At 41.0% G+C, this 14,912-nt stretch overlaps 1 protein-coding gene across 2 annotated transcripts; it reads left to right on the plus strand.

The window, feature by feature from the left end:
• The first annotated feature begins 6,742 nt into the window (after positions 1–6,742).
• On the plus strand, positions 6,743–14,912 carry pfn2a (profilin 2a). Of its 2 annotated transcripts, none has more exons than XM_029624199.2 (3): positions 6,743–7,077; positions 9,347–9,539; positions 12,686–13,064. In XM_029624199.2, the coding sequence occupies exons 1-3, from the start codon at positions 6,949–6,951 to the stop codon at positions 12,781–12,783; spliced, it is 420 nt and encodes a 139-aa protein (XP_029480059.1). In that variant the 5' UTR covers positions 6,743–6,948; the 3' UTR covers positions 12,784–13,064. The 2 variants fall into 2 exon arrangements, with proteins under 2 accessions (XP_029480059.1, XP_029480058.1); XM_029624198.2 differs by having other exon boundaries at positions 6,750–7,077; positions 13,009–14,912.

Genomic DNA, 14,912 nt, shown 5'->3' on the forward strand with positions numbered 1-14,912 from the left:
GGTAGGGCCGAGGGGAGGGACGGAAGCAAAACTGTTACATGTGCACTGTCCTCAAACAATAGCATGGTATTATTTCACTGTAATAGCTACTGTAAATTGGACAGTGTGGTTAGATTAACAAGAATTTAAGCTTTCTGCCAATATCAGATATGTCTATGTCCTGGGAAATTGTCTTGTTACTTACAACCTCATGCTAATCACATTAGCCTGTTAGCTCAACCGTTCCGTGGGTTACCCACCGATCCTGTAGAGGTTTAAAGACGTGCCTACTCTGAACTCTGTCTCCTGCGTCTGACTCGTTCCTCCACTACACCCCGGACATTACACCATAGATTGCGCACAGGCCAATTTGAAGATATTACCAAAGATACTTAAATTAAAATAGTGTTAGCAGCACAAAGGGAATGTTGTTATAACATGTCCTTGAAATTTGTTTGTCAGGTTTGAGTTCATAGGGGCTTGCCCTTTTTAGGTAAAACTTTGCATATATTTAAACATATTACAGACAAAACAGGTTTTACAGTATATTTGTTTGCATTCGTTTTCACACAGTAATATCACAGATAGAAGGGGTTAATACACCGACCAGGTGAAAAAGCAGACGCCACTCAACACAAATACCCCAAACCACAGGGGAACTAAACGGTATCCAAAAAAACAGCTCACGTACACGAAACAGCCGTGACATACATGCGTGCACGACAAGTACACATAGAACAATCCCGCACAAAGAGCAGGCGGGCCGGCTGGCTAATAAAGCCCAACTAATAACCAAATTAACAACAGGTGTAACCAATAAACAGACAAGGAGGGGGAGGAAATAATCAGTGGCAGCTAGTAGCAGCTAGTGACGACGACCGCCGAGCTCCACCCGAACGGGAAGGGGAGCCACCTTCGGTAGGACTCGTGACAAATGGAAATGTATAATAATATATGCCATTTAGCAGTTTTTTTTTAATCCAAAATGACTTAAAGTCCTGCGTGCATCCATTTTACATATCAGTGGACCCAGGAATCAAACCCACAACCCTGGCATTACAAGTGCAATGCTCTAGAAAACTGAGCCATAGAGAACCAAAAATGTAGGGTTTTCAACCTTGAGGGTCAATGAACTCCATGTCTTTCATTGTATGCAAAGTGACTTTTCCTTATAATGTTGAAGTAGAAGTTTTTGATGTTACATCTGCATCAATAACATTAGCTTCGAAATGGTGTCTTGCTTTTTAGTATACAAACAATCAGTTGCAACATTTTTTTAAATTAATTTTAATATTTCCTACTGTATCTCAATGCTTATGGTGTTTCTAAATGATACCCATCACATCACATGTACCCCTCAGGCCTTCACCTATCAGCTGTGATGATACTGATGTGTGGTGACCAGAATATGTGAGCAGAGCGGGCCCAATTTGACTGAGCGAGATTCCCAAAGGCAGCCTTTGGTGTCTGCGACAATTTCGCTCCAATAGCGCTCACTTCACCAGCTAAGGCCATGCCCGGTCCAGCATGCATTTGTAGTCTACGGCTATAGTCCCTTGCTTTAGCTACTGACACGGAGCTCACATAAATATTTTCATAAAAAACTGATAAAACACACAGGTGCAAAATCAAGAAGGACGTACAAAAATGAAGACCAAGAGAGGGAATGCGGTGATGTCCACAACTAAAGAATCATTGTGGAATATTTGTATTTATTTTACCTTTATTTAATTAGACAAGTCAGTTAAGAACAAATTCTGATTTACAATGAAGGCCTACCGGGGAACAGTGGGTTAACTGCCATGCTCAGGGGCAGAATGACAGATTTTTACCTTGTCAGCTCAGGGATTTGATCCAGCAACCTTTCGGTTACTTACCTAACGCTCGAAAACTCTCGGCTACCTGCCAGAAAAAACACGTATCCAGACTATAATTTTTTAATTGATCCATTATTTTACCAGGTAAGTTGACTGGGAACACATTCTCATTTGCAGCAACAACCTGGGGAATAGTTACAGGGGAGAGGAGGGGGATGAATGAGCCAATTGTAAACTGGGGATTATTAGGTGACCATGATGGTTCAAGGGCCAGATTGGGAATTTAGCCAGGACACCAGGGTTAACACCCCTACTCTTACGATAAGTGCCATGGGATCTTTAATGACCTCAGAGAGTCAGGACACCCGTCCCATCCGAAAGACAGCACCCTACACAGGGCAGCTGAGCCCTGGGGCATTGGGATAAAAAAAATTAAACCAGAGGAAATTGTGCCTCCTACTGGCCCTCCAACACCACTTCCAGCAGCATCTGGTCTCCCATCCAGGGACTGACCAGGACCAACCCTGCTTAGCTTCAGAAACAAGCCAGCAGTAGTATGCTATTGATTTAATACAACAAAATGTTGTTTAAATACCGAGCGCTTAATGTCCCTGACTCCTTACCAGCCTAGTGTGTCACACTACTCGCAAATGCTTCACAATGTATTTCTTTGTAGGCTATAGCCTTGAAACATTCTAAATAATATAGCCTGAATAATTCATTTTGTTTATGGCTCCATGTCTGGCTCCTGACCTTTTAATTAAGAGTGTTTATATACATGTATATGTATATATATATGTATATGTATGTATATATATATGTATGTATATATATATGTATATATATATATCTATGTATATGTATGTATACATATATATATACACATATACACATATATATACATATATACATAAATATACATATATATACATACATACATATATATATATATATACATATATATACACATATACATATATATACATACATATTTATCCATATACATACATATATATACATATATATACATACATATACATGTATATATATGTATGTATATGTGTATATATATGTATATTTATGTATATGTATATATATATGTGTATATATATACATATATATACATATACATACATATATACATATATATAGATATATATGTGTATATATACATATATATATATGTGTATATATATATATATATGTGTATATGTATATGTTTAGCTACCTGAAACGTTTGACCCAAGTTAAACAATTTAAAGGCAATGCTACCAAATACTAATTTAGTGTATGTAAACTTTTGACCCACTGGGAATGTGATGAAATAAATAAAAGCTAAAATAAATCATTATCTCTACTATTATTCTGACATTTCACATTCTTAAAATAAAGTGGTGATCCTAACTGACGTAAAACAGGGAATGTTTACTAGGATTAAATATCAGGAACTGATTAAATATCAGCAACCCCCCTTGGGTTGTGCCGTGGCGGAGATCTTTGTGGGCTATACTCAGCCTTGTCTCAGGATGGTAAGTTGGTGGTTGAAGATATCCCTCTAGTGGTGTGGGGGCTGTGCTTTGGCAAAGTGGGTGGGGTTATATCCTTCCTGTTTGGCCCTGTCCGGGGGTGTCCTCGGATGGGGCCACAATGTCTCCTGACCCCTCCTGTCTCAGCCTCCAGTATTTATGCTGCAGTAGTTTATGTGTCGGGGGGCTATGTTCAGTTTGTTATATCTGGAGTACTTCTCCTGTCCTATTCGGTGTCCTGTGTGAATTTAAGTGTGCTCTCTCTAATTCTCTCTCTCGGAGGACCTGAGCCCTAGGACCATGCCTCAGGACTACCTGACATGATGACTCCTTGCTGTCCCCAGTCCACCTGGCCGTGCTGCTGCTCCAGTTTCAACTGTTCTGCCTTATTATTATTGGACCATGCTGGTCATTTATGAACATTTGAACATCTTGGCCATGTTCTGTTATAATCTCCACCCGGCACAGCCAGAAGAGGACTGGCCACCCCACATAGCCTGGTTCCTCTCTAGGTTTCTTCCTAGGTTTTGGCCTTTCTAGGGAGTTTTTCCTAGCCACCGTGCTTCTACACCTGCATTGCTTGCTGTTTGGGATTTTAGGCTGGGTTTCTGTACAGCACTTTGAGATATCAGCTGAAGTACGAGGGGCTATATAAATAAATTTGATTTGATTTGGGGAAAACTGAGTTTAAATGTATTTGGCTAAGGTGTATGTAAACTTCTGATTTCAACTGTATATTGACTCAAGACATTTCAGCTTTTCATTTTTTATTAATTTGCAAAAATTCTTAAAAACATCATTCCACTTTGACATTATGGGGTATTGTGTGTAGGCCAGTGACAGAAAATCTAAATTTAATCACTTTTGAACTAAGGCTGTAACAACAAAATGTGGAAAAAATCATTAAGGGGTGTGAATAGTTTCTGAAGGCACTGTACACTAGCCAAGGAAATGCTAACTTACAGGTTCCTACTTGACATTGTAACAACAATAACACACCATCTATACACACCATCATATACATATATATTTATATTCCGGACTCTAATATTTCTACATTTCTTAATTCCTTTATTTGTATTTTTGGGATTTGGCAGCAGAGAACTGGAAGGAGAGGCGGCCAAAGGAGGAATTGGTTTTGGGGGTGACTAGAGAGATATACCTGCTGGAGCGCGTGCTACAGGTGGGTGCTGCTATGGTGACCAGCGAGCTGAGATAAGGGGGGACTTTACCTTGCAGGGTCTTGTAGATGACCTGGAGCCAGTGGGTTTGGCGACGAGTATAAAGCGAGGGCCAGCCAACGAGAGCATACAGGTCGCAGTGGTGGGTAGTATATGGGGCTTTGGTGACAAAACGGATGGCACTGTGATAGACTGCATCCAATTTATTGAGTAGGGTATTGGAGGCTATTTTGTAAATGACATCGCCGAAGTCGAGGAGCGGTAGGATGGTCAGTTTTACGAGGGTATGTTTGGCAGCATGAGTGAAGGATGCTTTGTTGCGAAATAGGAGCGCCAATTCTAGATTTAACTTTGGATTGGAGATGTTTAATGTGAGTCTGGAAGGAGAGTTTACAGTCTAACCAGACACCTAGGTATTTGTAGTTGTCCACATATTCTAAGTCAGAACCGTCCAGAGTAGTGATGCTGGACGGGTGGGCAGGTGCAGGCAGCGATCGGTTGAAAAGCATGCATTTAGTTTGACTTGTATTTAAGAGCAGTTGGAGGCCACGGAAGGAGAGTTTTATGGCATTGAAGCTCGCCTGGAGGGTTGTTAACACAGTGTCCAAAGAAGGGCCAGAAGTATACAGAATGGTGTCGTGTGCGTAGAGGTGGATCAGAGACTCACCAGCAGCAAGAGCGACATCATTGATGTATACAGAGAAGAGAGTCGGCCCAAGAATTTAACCCTGTGGCACCCCCATAGAGACTGCCAGAGGCCCGGACAACAGGCTCTCCGATTTGACACACTGAACTCTATCAGAGAAGTAGTTGGTGAACCAGGCGAGGCAATCATTTGAGAAACCAAGGCTATCGAGTCTGCCGATGAGGATGTGGTGATTGACAGAGACGAAAGACTTGGCCAGGTCAATGAATACGGCTGCACAGTATTGTTTCTTATCGATGGTGGTTAAGATATCGTTTAGGACCTTGAGCGTGGCTGAGGTGCATCCATGACCAGCTCTGAAACCAGATTGCATAGTGGAGAAGGTGTGGTGAGATTCGAAATGGTCGGTAATCTGTTTGTTGACTTGGCTTTCGAAGACCTTAGAAAGGCAGGGTAGGATAGATATAGGTCTGTAGCAGTTTGGGTCAAGAGTGTCTCCCCCTTTGAAGAGGTGCTGAGAGAGTGACAGTGTACCTTCTAGCCATACTCCCAAGTACTTGTATGAGGTGACTACCTCAAGCTCTTAACCCTCAGAGGTAGTAATCACACCTGTGGGGAGAGGGGTATTCTTCTTACCAAACCACATGACCTTTGTTTTGGAGGTGTTCAGAGCAAGGTTAAGGGTAGAGAAATCTTGTTGGACACTAAGAAAGCTTTGTTGTAGAGCATTTAACACAACATCCAGGGAGGGGCCAGCTGAGTATAAGACTATCATCTGCATATAAATGGATAAGAAAGCTTCCTACAGCCTGAGCTATGTTGTTTATATAAATTGAGAAGAGTGTGGGGCCTAGGATCGAGCCTTGGGGTATTCCCTTGGTGACAGGCAGTGGCTGAGACAGCAGATTTTCTGACTTTAAACACTACACTCTTTGAGAGAGGTAGTTAGCAAACCAGGCCAAAGACCCCTCAGAGACACCAATACTCCTTAGCCTGCCCACAAGAATGGAATGCTCTACCGTATCAAAAGCATTGGTCAAGTCAATAAAAATAGCAGCACAACATTGCTTAGAATCAAGGGCAATGGTGACATCATTGAGGACCTTTAAGGTTGCAGTGACACGTCCATAACCTGAGCAGAAACCAGATTGCATACCAGAGAGAATACTATAGACATCAAGAAAGCCAGTCAGTTGATTACTAACAAGTTTTACATGTAAGCTAAGGTAAGTCTACACGAAGCACAGGCCTTAAAATCCTCTATGGGAAAAATGAAGGGTGGAAAATTGATTGGACCCATTTACCTGTTTGACCGCTAGGTTTTATGGGTATTATGAGTCGAACTGTGGTACTCTTACAATATTGTCTGAAATAATATACAGAGGTCAACAAATCAGGAAGGGTGTTACATTACTACAGCAACATGCTCTAGACACTCACCCTGTCTATTAATTTCTCAATTTAACTGCCAACAATACAGTTTCGAGAGAAATAGATTATGCAGTACTAAAACTTGAAGACACTCCAGAGAACTCTGAAGTGCACGTTTTTATTCTTCCGCCCCTTGTGCTATAAAGCGCCAGTGAGTCCATTGTGCGGAGTGATCTGACGCAGACTACACCCATGCACTGCCTGATTACATTGGCTTTCTTTACTGCCCGAGCCAAGACGTGTGTGAACGTCGAAGTGGGGGTACAATTAGAGACACTCAATTGATCCGTAAGCAGCGCAAAATCGGCTGTAACTGTCTTATCCCATAAACTACACTTTGGAGTTCATAGGGAGCTGTATATTTCAACATGTCTTGGCAAAGCTACGTGGATAACCTGATGGCGGATGGCAGTTGTCAGGATTCCGCCATTGTTGGCTATACGGACGCCAAATACGTTTGGGCAGCACATGCCGGTGGTACTTTTAACAACATAACGGTAAGAAATGAAATGGAAACCAATAACAAATTTGAATCAGAATTAATGCTGGCAGGGATAATCACAGCCTCGCCGAACCTAGTTTAGCTAAAGAGTTCGCTTGCTAGCTAACTCCACCGTCCATTCCGTTTGACCAGCAAGCTAGTAACGTTAGCTAAAGCTAGATACGTTAGCATGTTAGCTTGCTATTGCTAACGTCATATGTACAATGCGACTTGGCCAATAATATTAGTCTAAAACTGTTGTGGACTTATCCTGGCTGCTAACAATGTCCAGCTAGCTAGGTACGGTTAGCTAGCTGCCCAGAATTAGCCTACCTAGCGGGCATGCTTGCTAGACAACCTTTTTTTACATTTTATTTTTTATAAATATCACCTTTTATATAACTAGGCAAGTCAGTTAAGAACAAATGATTATTTACAATGACGGCCGACACCGGCCAAACCCAGACGACGCTGGGCCAATTGTGCGCCGCCCTATAGGACTCCCAATCACGGCCGGTTGTGATACATCCAGGATTCGAACCTGGTTCTGTAGTGACGCTTCTAGTACTGCGTAGCAGTGCCACGGCTGCGCCACTCGGTAGCCCGTTAACGTTAGATCCAATGAATGAGTGGTGTGGTCTAAAGTTAACGTCAGATACCATAGTTAAGTTAGCCAACTAGCTAATGTGGCTAGCTACCTACACTTGCCAAAGCGTCACTAGCTAACGGCCTAATCTGTTTATTCTATACGGGTGTACTAGCTAGTTATTACGGCTTGTTACCCAATGTTTCCATTTGGAGAACCAAGACAATTGATACATTTCGACATTGTTATGGCTAGTTAACTAAGTAAATGTGCAAGGTAGTTTATATTAACTAGTTGAAGAAAGAGGGCTTAAGCGTTTTGCTCAAGTCAGGACCTAACTTGCCTTGTTGCTTCCCAAGATGGCGGCTCTCCCATGCCATCCACAATGGGTGAGCTTACCAACTATACTGATCAAAAATGTAAACTGAACAATTTTTAAGATTTTACTGAGTTACAGTTCATATAAGGACATCAGTCAATTGAAATAAACCCAATAGTCCCTAATCTATGGATTTCACAAGACTGGGAATACAGATGCTGTATGTATGTTGGTCACAGACACCTTTTAAAAAAAAGCAAGGGCGTGGCAAAAAAAAATCAAATCACAATTTGGTGTGGCCACCATTTGCCTCATGCAGCGCAACACATCTCCTTTGTATCGAGTTGATCAGGCTGGTGATTGTGGCGGGTGGAATGTTTTCCCGCTCTTCGATGGCCGTGCAAAGTTGCGGGATATGGCGAAAACTGGAACACGTTGTCGTTCACAGCGATCAAGAGCATCCCAAACATGCTCAATGTCTGACTATGCAGACCATGGATAAACTGGGAAATTTTCAGCTTCCAGGAATTTTGTACAGATCCTTGTGACGTGGGCCCATGCATTATCATGCTGAACACGAGGTGGATGAGTGGGCCTCAGGATCTGGTCTCATTCAATTATTGGGCAACATCTCTGGTGGACATTCCTGCAGTCAGCATGCCAATTGCACGCTCCCTGAATCTGTGGAATTCTGTTGTGAAAAAACGGCAGATTTTAGTGGCCTTATTGTCCCAGCACAAGGTGCTGCTGTTTATTCAGCTTCTTGATATGCCACCTCAGGTGGATTGATTATCGTGGCAAAGGAAAATCTTCACTAACAGGGACGTGAACAAATTGTACAATTTGTGATATTTTTGTGCCTTTTGTGATATTTCTGTTTTCTATTTCAGCTCATGAAACATGGGACCAACACTTTACATGTTGCGTTTTGTTTTTGTACAGTGTAGCTAGTTAGTTTAGTTTGTAGACAAGTGTAGCTAGCCAGCTCCACTAATGCATTTTGAATTTAGACTAAGTGCTGTACTACTTAATAATTATTCCCAGTGTATTTTTTTTTTTATTAAAAAATGAGAACAGGGTCAGGGTAGTCGCACCCACCAACAAAAAAAAAGAAGCTTCGACAAAAATTGAGGTTGAAACGTGTCAGCTTTCAAAAATAGTGAAAATATCACCTATGCATTACGAAAAACTTTCGTTGACGTCTTTTTGGTAGATACCATCCCTCTTGCCATACCATACATACCCTCTTGACAAAATATGACATAAATCCAGATGTGCACCCCATTCCAGATGCTTTTAGTAGTGCTGCCATTTATAAATGTTACATGTCCACTTTTTAATCTGCATTAACTTTGTGAGTGCACTTTAACTGTGTTTCAGCCTCAAGAAATTGATGTTCTCATTGGAAAGGACAGGGCTAGCTTCTTCACCAACGGCATGACCTTGGGTTCGAAGAAGTGCTCAGTCATCAGAGACAGCCTCCATGCTGAAGGGGACTGGACAATGGACATCAGGACAAAGAGTCAAGGAGGAGAGCCAACATACAACGTCACTGTAGGCAAAGCCGGAAAAGGTAAAGGGTGACTACTTTTAGTGGTAAACAAAACATTTCAGTGATTGTGACGTTATAGCCCCAGATCCATCCTATAAGTTTGCGTTTAGACAGACAGCCGAATTCTGATCTTTTTCCCACTATTTGATCTTTTGACCAATCACATCGGATCTTTTCAGATCAGAGCTGATCTAATTGGTCAAAAGACCAATTAATGAAAAAAGATCAGAATAGGGCTGCCTTTCTAACGCAGCCTAACATACTCAAGTGTTGCCTTCTAGTCAATGCAAGTGTCTTGTGGATTGGTGGTGATTCGTTCTCGTGCTCTGTTCTCATATTAGTACATCATGCAGCTTTTTTACTATGAAACAGAATACAGCACAACATATATCGGTGTTCTGAGCATGTCAATTGCAAAGGGAAATATCAACATGTACAATTTAAGCTAGGACATCGCTGTGACTTTGGGATAGAAATTGAAGAGAACTTGGGCCTCCCGAGTGGTCTAAGGCACTGCATCGTAGTACTAGCTGTGCCACTAGAGATTCTGGTTTTGAGTCCAGGCTCTGTCGCAGCCGGCCATGACCGGGAGACCCATGGGGCGGCGCACAATTGGCCCAGCATCGTCCAGATTAGGGGAGGGTTTGGCCGGCAGGGATGTCCTTGTCCCATCGCGCACTAGCGACTCCTGTGGTGGGCCGGGCGCAGTGCACGCTGACAAGGTCGCCAGGTGTACGGTGTTTCCTCTGACACATTGGTGCGGGTGGCTTCCGGGTTAAGCGGGCATTGTGTAAAGAATCAGTGCGGCTTCGTTGGGTTGTGTTTTGGGGGACGCACGGCTCACGACCTTCGCCTCTCCCAAGTCCGTACGGGAGTTGCAGCGATGAGACAAGACTGTAACTACCAATTGGATACCAGGAAATTGGGGAGAAAAGGGGAGGTAAAAAAATCAAAATCAAAGAGAACTTGTTGAATTTCATCACATCGGCAAGATGTCCATTGAGGTAAAGTACATAGATGTTACGTATGAAGAGCCATGCTTTGTATGAGAGAAATGAAGCCTAATTCACAAGCAGTCTCATTCAAGTTAGTGTATTGAAATGGCAGAAGTGAAGAAACAAGAAGTCAAGGTTTGCCTACTCTTAAGTCCATCTGCCTTTGTGGTCCTTACTGACGTCTGTCATTTGAGTCTAATCAACAACTTTGTGGGTCTTTACCTTTTTTCAGCTTCTTCTTGCCTCTTAACTATTGGGTGGTTGTCAACCTCACTAACATTTTAGATGCATGCTGTCTGTTTAACATTATTTCTAGCCCTCTATATCATCTCCCTGGACAGTAGCCTACAACGTCTCAACATTTTGGGGCAGGCAAAACGGTTCTGTAGCCTACATTTTTGATTAACTAGCAGTCCATGGACTTCCATTTTCAAGGCAATGTCAAATATTCCACCACTAATACAGGGCACTACGCTGACATATTTTTACAATGAGCACGTGTGTGCCTATTTTGAAAATGTAGGACCGCACAAAGAATTTTAGGAGCAGAGTGAAAAAGGTGATAAAGCTAGAATTCTTCATTTTTCTTGGCAAACTGGTGCTCCTAAATGTAAAATTCCAGGTTACACAGCAAAATATGTATATGCAAGTAAAGTGGTCGGCACTGTAGAGCCCTGTAATAACCCTGAGTTAGATTCCAGTGTAGAAGTGGCTTTAAAAACACAGCTCACACATCCCCCAATTCTGTACACACCTTATGTTGGCCACATTCAAATCTTTTGGCGTTCTAGTCATTTAGCAGACGCTCTTATCCAGAGTAACTTACAGTAGTGAGTGCATACTTTTTTGTGCCCCCCCCACGGGGATCGAACCCAACACCCGGGCATTGCAAGCTGCAAGAGCTACCAACTGAGCAACACGGGACCCCCACTCCTCCTATGACACTGCAAAAGGTGGCCTAATAAACCAGAGGTGCATGCAGGTGCCTGAGCATTCACTCCTAAAGTGTAGATAGCTTTTTATTTATTTTTTGCTGTACCTTTTTAGAGGTCATTTGGCTTATTCCTGGTTTCTGTACAGTTGGAACAGCTACTGTTCAGTTACATTATTTATCTGTTTGAAACATTTATCCGAAACATTTACTGCATTGAACTTGTTTGCAAGTAGTCAGGTGACTTGTGAAGGATGAGCTCTACTTGGTTTAATGTAAAGCTTCAGTTTTATAGAAAGATAATGCATTTTCAAGCCGTGTTCTTGAAGTTATGGTCAGGTCTGTATACAATTCTGTACATTGTCCATATGCTTGAATCCAGGCAATGACATTGATTGATAGCGTAGCAATATTCAAAGTGTTATCCTCGTGAAAAAATATATTCTACAACCGTAGTTAGCTGTGTTGTCAGTGGTCAAGACACCTACAAAGGTTTTGGGGGTATTTCCCTCCAAGCATGCTCTTCCCTGCAACTAGGGCTGGAAATTCCCAGGGACCTCACCGATACATTTATTGCGATTGTCACAATTCTGTATGTATTGCGACTTTATATTGTAATTGCGATTTGACGTTCCAAACATATTGCTCACCATATGTCTGTTGCAGAGGGACAAGAGAGACGTGAGAAGTTTTGATCAGTCAGGTTAATAAAAGTGCAGAAAACAAATTGACTCCCTATTTCAAAAGAAGATGGAGAACAAAATATGATGGGGAAAAGTTTTTTTTATTTATTTTTTATTTTTATGCAGGTACAGCCAATTAGTGCAAAAATAATATTGTGAAGTTGTCAAAACGATACGATCAAAAAATGTCCCGATATGAAACTATCGATTTAAAAAATTACCCTCACTACCTGCAACACACGCAAGCCATAACTTTAACTTCTGTTATGCCGACTGTACAGTGTTTCCCCTAGTTTTTTTTTCTTCAGCGGTGGTAGCTGTTCCCATAAACCTCCAGACATTGTGTCAGCAGAAATATATATATATATATTTTTTTAAAGTAATTTTTTTACAATTAATTTAAAAAATTGCAGCGGTAGCAACAATTCAGCGGCGGGCCACCTCTGCAAAATGAATATAGGGGAAACACTTCCATAGGCTCACTAACCTTCTTTTCCTCACTTGACTGTCTTTCCCTTTGACCGCTCTAAACTTCCCCTTTCCTTTCTTCTCTTTCAGTCTTGGTTCTTGTAATGGGCAAAGAAGGGGTCCATGGAGGTGGATTGAATAAGAAGGCATACTCAATGGCAAAATACTTGAGGGATTCAGGGTTCTAGTGTCACCAAGCTTGCTTAGTTAAAATTGAGGGACAAAAAGAAGAGAAAATAAAATATTGCTGTTAAGATTTCTCCTGCAAGCAGTCAAATGTCGTGGAAACTTTAATAGCAATGGAGAGTAATGGTGGCGGTAAGGTCCTATGTCACCTTATCCCCACTTTTAGCGGGGAAAAATACTTTCTTGTCAATTTGTCATTTTTCCTTTTGTTTCCTTGTGTGCTCCAGCATTGGTTTTAGTCATGGGAAAAGAAGGGGTCCATGGCGGACAGCTCAACAAGAAAGCATTTACTATGACTGAGTACCTGAGGAAGTCTGGATTTTAAGGCAGCCTGTCTACCCACCTAGCAGTTCCCTCTGGCTCCCCCTCATTGTGTTGACAGTACTTCCCGGATTAGTTAGCAGATGCATTTCTCTCCAAGTTCCATTTTCATGTACACCCTTTTATATTTTTTTTCATGTTAAATCATTTTTTTTTTTTTTTTTTTTTTTTCTCCTATCTCCCTGTTCGTTCTCACAGTATTAACACTACAGTATGTTCTCAACTCTATTTCTGACACTACAATAACAAATTGTGGATGTTTATATTTACCAAAACACATGTGCAAAGAATTGAATGATAATGTAATAAAGTGTATACCAAATTTTGACTTGGCTTGTAAAAACAAATGATGAGGAATCACACTGAATGGCTGTCATTCAATGGTGCAGATAGTTTTGGGTGGGACAATGCCTTATGAGCATACTGAAGAGATAACCAGCTGGTATTGTTTTCCTTTTCTGCGGGTGGCTTCCATGTCAGGATTTGAAAGTTGCATGCATATCTTTTAGCAGGGTTGAGGTTAATACCATTTTCTTTCCAGACAATTCAGAAAGTTAACCGAATATCAGTCTAATTCCTGAATTGAAATGGAATTGTCCCTAACCCTGTCTTTAACCATACAGAGCTGAACTCTCCTTGCCCTTCCCAAAACTTTTATATTCCCGCAAAATGTTATTTTTATTCAGGCTTCAATTTTTTTGCTTTGTCATTGGAAAAAAAAGAATAATCCTCTAGACATACACCTTAAAACCCCTGAGTCAACTTTTTTATTTTGCATTGTCTTCCATCAAATGCTTTTGCTGTTGTAACTTGAATGTGGTCTTACACGTCATTGTGGTGTTGGAATATTGTAATGGCAGATCAAATCAGTATTGCTGAGGATTTTTGTTGATAGAAATTCCTCCCATGAACCCCCAGGACATCTTGAAGTCTCCATGGACATTCCATCTGCCAGCTCCTGTATTTCACGCTGCCGATTTGTGCAGCGTATCGTCCAGACTCCCTACATAACCATGTTTTGTCAAGTTGGCAAGTTATATTTTCCATAGGACCAATTGTTATGTCACAGTTAGGGGATTTTTCAGAATGGCTTCAAGTCATTGTGAAGGATGACTGTTGTCCTCTGTTTGACTGTAATCATTAGACTATACTTCAGATGACTGTAAAACACACTGCTTCTTATGATGACTTTAAAACACTAATTGATTTGCTGATAATTTGTTGTTAACAGATAATTGCAGTCTCATTTGACACCTGTGGTAACCAGAGTATTCTCACTGAATGCATTTGACTGTAAACCCAAGCTCTGAATTTATTGCCTAGTGCTCTACTTATCATCATGTGTATCAGCAACTGTCATAGCACGGTACTTAACAGTACATTTAAAAATAAAAAAAATATATGAAAAAAATAGTGATAGTGTGTACACTAAATTTAAAAAATGGTGTTGGTTGGAATAAGAACACTAAGTTGTCTTGTGAAAACTTTATAAGAAAAACTGTGTATCCTGTGCCATAACACAGATCTGGTCTGTTGCTACTTTGAGTATGATTAATATTCTTTTTTAAACTGCTGCCCTAACAAGGACTAACTTCAATGGCATTTTCCTTCGGGATATTTTGGCATCAAACAATACACTCCAGGCTTTGTGGACTATGTACAGACCAAAAAATACATTTTTCCCTTATGCATTTGGATTCAAAATTATGAAATGTGCATTTTCAAAATTTGGGGAAAATGCTATAAATTTATAAATCACCTTTTTGTTTACAGACGGATCAAATAAAAGCTATTCCAACCAGAACTGTAA

Source organism: Oncorhynchus nerka, linkage group LG20 (genome assembly GCF_034236695.1).
Source record: "Oncorhynchus nerka isolate Pitt River linkage group LG20, Oner_Uvic_2.0, whole genome shotgun sequence".
In the NCBI taxonomy this organism is placed as follows: Eukaryota; Metazoa; Chordata; class Actinopteri; order Salmoniformes; family Salmonidae; genus Oncorhynchus; species Oncorhynchus nerka.